Source organism: Schistocerca piceifrons, chromosome 11 (assembly GCF_021461385.2).
Source record: "Schistocerca piceifrons isolate TAMUIC-IGC-003096 chromosome 11, iqSchPice1.1, whole genome shotgun sequence".
NCBI lineage: Eukaryota > Metazoa > Arthropoda > Insecta > Orthoptera > Acrididae > Schistocerca > Schistocerca piceifrons.
The window spans coordinates 98,001,489-98,008,745 of record NC_060148.1 but is presented as its reverse complement, the minus strand read 5'-3'; the positions used below and the strand labels follow the sequence as shown (position 1 = coordinate 98,008,745).

At 46.5% G+C, this 7,257-nt stretch overlaps 1 protein-coding gene across 2 annotated transcripts; it reads right to left on the bottom strand.

Moving 5' to 3' along the window:
* Positions 1-1,338: 1,338 nt before the first annotated feature.
* On the bottom strand, positions 1,339-3,474 carry LOC124720324. Of its 2 annotated transcripts, none has more exons than XR_007006126.1 (3): positions 3,071-3,474; positions 2,726-2,867; positions 1,339-2,603 (listed from the first exon to the last, which is right to left on the bottom strand). XR_007006126.1 is itself a non-coding variant. In XM_047245634.1 (3 exons), exons 1-3 carry the CDS (start codon positions 3,221-3,223, stop codon positions 2,455-2,457), a joined length of 420 nt encoding a protein of 139 aa, XP_047101590.1. In that variant the 5' UTR covers positions 3,224-3,462; the 3' UTR covers positions 1,339-2,454. The 2 variants fall into 2 exon arrangements, 1 of the variants encoding a protein (XP_047101590.1); XM_047245634.1 differs by having other exon boundaries at positions 2,750-2,867; positions 3,071-3,462.
* Between the last annotated feature and the right edge of the window lie 3,783 nt (positions 3,475-7,257).

The following is a 7,257-nucleotide window of genomic DNA, read 5'->3' as shown; positions in this document are numbered from 1 at the left end:
GACCTTAAAAATTCACCGCAAATAATGTAAATCATTTATTAAAAGCTTTTTCATTTAGTAACTTATGAAAAAGGGGCATGTGATGCTTAACAAGCTTCACTTTAATAAGTAAATTTCCAGAAAACATTTATTTCACGATTTTTTGTGACAAGGAGTCAGATGTCAAGACTTTTTAATTCTTTTATAAATACTTACATCTTTTGTCACACACACATCATTTTTTCGTTTTACAAAGTTGTTTAGTAAAATATTTGCACTGCAAGTCAATATACAATGTATGATAGATTCAAGAGTGTGACCTTTTAAACAATGGAAACCAAGAAGTAAGTCTTTTGGCACATTAATGGCTGCTTCTTTCACAAGCACATTTCTTTGATTTACTTGTTGCAGGAACAAATTTTTCCTTTTCTTTAAGAATTTTTTATAGTGTAAGTATACATAGGAAACACATGTGACTACATCACTGCTAGGGTATGTTAAACCTCCCCTGTCATTTGCCATTATCAAATCATCTGCTTGTCTTGTTTCTTCGGATGTTACAAACCCTTCACAATATGGACAATTTATTTTAGATGCACTTGGTGTGAGCAATATAATGGAGTAATGGCCAAGTGTTTTCGTCTATTTCATCAACATCACTATCATCAACTACTACATTTAATAGCTCTGGGTTGTCGATATCTTCAAAGCCTGGGATTCTACAACAAGCAGCATCAACATAATTAGGTCTTACATCACCAAACACTTTAGACTTTAATACAAGAGGAAACATACTCTGGGCCCTTAATTTTCCTTGTTCCAAATACCTGCCTTAGCGATACATGGTAACTTCCCCCATTAAGTTGGCGGTATTTCCCAAACCTGTCCTTCAAACTGTTTGTATTTTCCCAAAGAGCAAATATGTTCTCTTCTTCTCACACAGCCAGTATTCACTAAAATCAATAAAGGCTGCAGTAGTATGTTTGAGAGCAAAGTGTGTTTCTCTGGTCAATTTCTTTCCTCCATTGCAATCTTCCCATGAACACAACCACGAGAGAAAGTTTCTCAAAAAGTCATGAATATGTTTTGAATTGAGAGTAATCTGTTCTTGGTAAACATTTCTTAGCCTTTTACCCTTCAGCAGCGTTTCAACATTTAATATCAAACCACTGACTTATTATTTTTACAAATGTGGCAATACTCTCCCAGTTTTCAAATTCTTTCTTGCACCTAGTTGTTGCATTGCAACAACTGTCGTGTTATTAAAAATACGCAATGCTAATTTCACATTTTGCCATTCAAAAGAATTTGGATATGGTGGCTTAAGTGTTAAAGTGCTGCCATACTGCAATAGTTCACCTTTTTCTAGTAAATGTAGTTCCTTCAGTGCTATAACAGAAGCAAGACCTCCCTTCAAGCTATCACTAAAAGAAGGAAAGCATATAATTTGGTCCTTTTCATTATCCCAGTTGTTCCATTTACATTTTAAAATGTGTACAGTATCTACAAAATAGTAAATTGGGCGGTCTGCAGAAGTCTGCTCAGGATGAACATATTTTATCTGTACACTAGGAGGGAGGGGGGGGGGGGAAGAAAAGTACGAAATAGCTTTCTTATTAATAGCATTATTGTCAGCTACTACTATTACCTGAAATCCCACTGCTTCTAGTTTAATTGAATTGTGTGAACTGGGAGAATATGCACCACATCTTTGTACACTGAATCCATACTCTGGATCATAAAAACATAAGCACTAGTTGCACACAAAACCACATCTGTGTTAAAAGCACCACCTACAACATTGCCACCTTTATAGTCAGGTTGTGACTTTAAATAAATCTGATCCATCAACATTACAGTTTTATCATTCACAGATAAAGCACCAACTTTTTGTGGTATGTAACTGAGAAACTGCTGACTCTGATGCTCAATGATTGGGTTAGTTGGAATTTTACTGCAAAGTTTTGACAAAGTACTGGGACTGGAAATGGAAAAATTACGAGCACTCCTCAAAAACCTATATGCATGTGGACTGACCATAAAATCATTGAAACACTCCCGTACCTAATCTGTGTTGGACTATTAAATCTTGGAAACGAAACTTGTTCCTTCAAAAATTTAATTTTATGCTCACTTTCTGGTAATTTTTCTTACAAGTTTTCCAAAATGTCTTCAATGCAAGACAAACTTGCCTCAAATGGAGCCTCATTTATATGAAACATCACATACAACTCTTTCAAAATATTGCTAACTGTACCAGTATCACTTACTTGGTTTGGTAATTTAATCTTACCAGCACAATTCAGCTCAGCTTCCTTCACAAATGCACTTAACACTAAATCTATTTATAACGACATGACACACAACACTTAGATAAGGAGCATCCTTTAACACCCGTGACCCAGTCACTGTGCTTTTCACAATCAGATAATTTTGATTTAAAATCTTCTAAACTAGCAAATGAACTCTTCTCCATCATTTTTTGTGTGATTCCACACTCTGCTCAATGACTTTCTCAAGTGCTTGGTTCCCCAAACGTTCGCGACCCTCTGGATCTTCTCGAGCTGGTGCTTGTTTTGAAGATAAATACGTACGTCTTCCTGGCAACTTTGATGGTACAGCATCTGCAAATAGAGAGAGATAAACATGAGATTCGTATAGCAATGTTTAATGATCTTAGATATTTAACAATATCGTAAGAAAATTAAGGAACCTGTACTTTAATCTGTAAACTGATTACAAGTACCCTTTACGACAAATTTTCACGAACGTTTCTTTAAACGTGGACGGTCCAAAGGTGCTGTAAACTGTAAAGAGTTTGCCAGTTTTGGGTCGTAAGCACTGGTAATTTTAACAATGACGTCTGCAGTGAAATGCAGTTCACATATCTGAAAAGAAGCATATATTTCACTGTTAACGTAAGGCAGAATGTAAACTGACAAATGAAATCTAACTGAGGACTGCATAAAGTGAGCTTAAAAGTATTATGCTTCGTTATAGATAGGCTATTGATTTGAATATTCAGTTCTGTGACATAGCAGTATTAAAAAGGGTAACAATATAGAAATAAATTTAAATTACAGATACTTACAACGAACTGTGTACTGGGTCCCCAGTCATTCCTACGAACTGCAGCGATCCGTTTCAATCTTAATGCTTCATCAGACGGGAATGATAAGACGCTAACCTTTAAACCGTTGTCGTAGTTTCCCCTACAATAGGGCATACAGCACTTGCGTGGCATTTTGACAAGATGCTCAATAACAATCCGAATCGCATATGACAGTGAGAACAAGATTTCCGTCACAAATGTTACAAGTCATTGCTACGAAAACAAACCAATGCAGTGACCACGCTTCCAAACATGAAACACTGCTTCTACCACAGATAGCACTGCTCAACTGCAGAACGCTAACGTCACAGCTCCCACAGAATTGTGTGCGTAAGCTTTGTTTTTAGGTGAAGTTGCTACAATGCGACTCGTTTTCGGCCAGTCACGAATTGCAAACGGAGCTAAAATGATAGCCATATTTTCTGAGGTGGCGCCTCGCAGTGACATCTGTTGGCAGCGCCCAGCAACACTGAAGTATTTTTTTTTTTTTTTTTTTTTTTTTTTTCTTTATTGAATTTCAATTCCCCCCGAAGGGGGCGGGCTGGCAGCAGCTTAGGACGCCGCTCTGCAGCCTACAGGTTTTCTGACAAAGAGCAGGAGAATAAATAATAATAAAAAACAGGCGATAAAATCGGGGACTCATTGAGTAACAAGGTGAAAAGAAAATGGGGAAATGAAAACAAACAACAGAGGGATGATGAAGCGAATAAAAATACATACGGAGCAGACAGGGGAAACAATAGACAATTAAAAAAACACGGCGACAGTCTGGATTCTGTTCGCAAAGTATATAAAACGCACACCCAGCGACAGCATGGTTTCTGTTCGCAACACAACACTGAATAGTCACTAGAACACAGCACGAAAAAGTCGGCAAAGGTCACACCACAGTCGAGAGCAGGTGGGGGGAAACTGAACAGGAGATGGGAAAACAAAAAGGGGTGGAAAGGAGAGTAAAAGCGAAGGGGGGGGGGGAACCGGGAAAGGAGCTGATGGAGGATGAGGACCCATAAGAGGGGAGGGGGGCAGACGCGACAGGGAGGGGGGGTAGGCAGAGGAGGGGAATACAAAAGGACTGGGGGGGAGAAGGGAGGTAGGGAGAGGTGTAGTGGGGAGGAAACAGGACGGAAGGGGGGGGGAAGAGGGAGCCCAGGGAAAGGACAGAGGAAAGGAGGGGGAGGGAGGATCAGAGTTGATAGGAAGGATAAATGGAGGGAGAGAGGGCATCATCCGGGAGGGGGAGTTGACGGAAGCCACCTTGGGAAAGGAGATGGAGGGTGTAGAGATGGAGGGTAGGGGGGACACAACGGTGAAGACGGGGCAGGGGGCGAGGATGGGAGAGGAGAGGAGCAACCAGGGGGTGAGGGGGTTCAAGACGGCGGGAGGTGTAGAGGATGCGGATATGTTCGAGGAAGAGGAGCAGATGGGGGAAAGGAATGAGATCATAGAGGAGCCACGTGGGGGACGGGAGGCGGATACGGAAGGCGAGGCGGAGTGCATGACGCTCAAGGATCTGGAGGGACTGATAGAATTTGGGGGGGGCAGATATCCAGGCAGGACTGGCATAACAGAGGATGGGACGGATTAAGGATTTGTAGGTGTGGAGGATGGTAGAGGGGTGCAACCCCCATGTCCGGCCAGAGAGGAGTTTGAGGAGGCGGAGGCGGTTGTGGGCTTTGGATTGGATGGATCGGAGATGAGGGATCCAGGTGAGGTGACGGTCAATGGTGAGGCCAAGGTAGGTGAGGGTGGGGGTGAGACGGACAGGACGTGCGCAGACAGTAAGGGAGAAATCCAGGAGCCGGAAGGAGCGAGTGGTACGACCTACGATGATTGCCTGGGTCTTGGAAGGATTGAGTTTCAGGAGCCATTGGTTACACCATGCAGCAAAAAGGTCAAGGTGATTCTGGAGAAGGCGTTGGGACCGTTGGAGGGTAGGAGCGAGGGCGAGGAATGCGGTGTCATCAGCATATTGCAAGAGGTGCACTGGAGGGGGGGGTTGGGGCATATCTGCTGTGTACAGGAGGTAGAGGAGAGGGGAGAGGACAGAGCCCTGGGGCACACCGGCAGAGGGGTAGAAGGTGCGGGAATTGGCATGATGGATGGTAACGTAGGAGGGGCGGCGGGAGAGGAAGGAGGCCACCAGACGGATGTAGTTGATAGGAAGGGCGTAGGTTTGGAGTTTAAACAGGAGACCGGGATGCCAGACACGGTCGTAGGCCTTTTCAAGGTCAAGTGAGACAAAAATGGCGGAGCGACGGGAGTTAAGCTGGAGGGAGAGGAGATGAGTGAGGCGGAGGAGTTGGTCATCAGCAGAGAAGGAAGGTCGAAAGCCACATTGGGTGTTTGGGAGGAGGTGGTTTTGGTGGAGGTGGAGATGGATGCGCCGGGAAAGGATGGATTCCAAGAGCTTGCTGAACACCGACGTGAGACAGATAGGACGATAGGAAGAGGCATCAGATGGAGGCTTATTGGGTTTGGAGAACATCAGGATACGGGAGGTTTTCCACAGGTCGGGATAGAAGCCAGTGGCAAGGATGACATTGTAGAGGGCGGCAAGGAGGGAAAGGAAGGAGGGAGGGCAGTGTTTGAGGTGGCGGTAGGTAACGCAGTCGTGGCCGGGAGCAGTGTTGCGTTTAGTGCGGAGTGTGAGGCTGATGTCCTGTGTAGTGATGGGAGTGTTAAGTGCAGATGGTGGGGTGTGGCCCAAGTACTGGAAGCTAGGAGCAAGGGGAGGAACAGAGGTATTCGTACGGTCGATGACATCAGGGAAGAGGGAATAATCAAAGTGGGGATCATCTGGGATGGAAAAAACATCAGAGAGGTGGGAGGCAAAGTGGTTGGCCTTACTGAGGTTGTCAGGAAAGGGACGGTCATTAAGGAGGAGAGGGTACTGGGGGGTGGGGCGGTTCCCAGTAAGGCGGTGGAAAGCAGACCAATACTTGGAAGAGTTGATGGGGAGCGTGGTGTTGAGGTGGGTACATGTCTGGCGCCAGGCTCGGCGTTTCTTCGCAACAAGCAGGTTGCGGATGTGTCGCTGTAATTGCCGGTGGCGGGTAAGTGTATCCCGGTCACGAGTGCGGAGAAAAGAGCGGTAGAGGCGGCGGGACTCCCGAAGGAGAAGGACGGCCTGTGGAGGCAGGGCGGGGCGGTGAGGGTGGACGGCTTTGGTGGGGACATGGGTGGCGACGGCGTCAGACAAGGTCTGGTGCAGGAAGGCAGCAGTGCGAGAGATGTCATCAGGAGACTGGAGGGTAAGGTCGTGGCTGTCAACCTGGGTGTGAATGGAATCCCGGTAGGCATCCCAGTTGGCACGGGAGTAATCATGGACAAGTTTAGGAGGGACGTCAGGGCGAGGAGCGTGGCGGGGATGGCGACCGTTAGAGATAGTGAGGAGGACAGGAGCATGGTCACTGCCAATGAGGTCAAGGACATCCGCGGTGATGCGCCCAAGGAGGTTGGGAGAGGCAAGGACTACATCAGGAGTGGTGTTGGATTCGGGCCGGGTGTGCTGGGGCAGGGGAACCAGGTCTCCCTGGAGAGTGGTGAGAAACTGATGCCACCGCCGGAGGTCGGCAGGATCGCGGCTGTGGATATTGAGGTCGGCGGCAATCACGTAGGTGGAGAAGGTGCGGTCAATGTGGGCCAGGAAATCATACGGGATGGGGGTGCGAGGGCGGACATAAATGGTGGCACAGGTGATGGTAAGGGCGGGGAAGAAGAGGCTGAGGGTGAGATGCTCGGCAGGATTGTTAAGGAGAGGTTGGGGCCGGACAGGGAGGTGCTTGAGGTGGCCTATAGCAACTCCGCCACGTGCCAGAGGGTACGGGTTATCGGTACGATGGAGGGTGTAAGGGGCAGTGGAGACGGAGATACGGGGCTGAAGGAAGGTTTCATTGAGGACGAAGGCATCCACGCGGTGCTGATGTAGGGTGTGGAGGAAGAGGAGTTTGTGGGTGGGCAGGGAGCGAATGTTGTGGTACAGGATACGGTACGGTTGTTGTACCATGGGAATGGAGAGTTAGACGAGGGTGGTGAGGGGGGTGAAGGTGAAGTGGGCCTGGTTGTGGGAGTAAGTGGCATAGGTGGTAAGATGGAAGATGGAACGGGCAGCGAGGGCGATTTGGGAAAGAGTGTGGGAGCGCTGGAAGGGGTGGATGTTTTGG

Excerpts from the sequence above, each read along its gene's own strand:
- LOC124720324 (XM_047245634.1), bottom strand. The coding sequence starts at position 3,223 with ATGCCACGCAAGTGCTGTATGCCCTATTGTAGGGGAAACTACGACAAC. Across the intron at positions 2,868-3,070 it reads GACCCAGTACACAGTTCGTT|ATATGTGAACTGCATTTCAC; the intron begins GTAAGTATCTGT and ends GCTTCTTTTCAG. Across the intron at positions 2,604-2,749 it reads CCGTCCACGTTTAAAGAAAC|ATGCTGTACCATCAAAGTTG; the intron begins GTTCGTGAAAAT and ends CTCTATTTGCAG.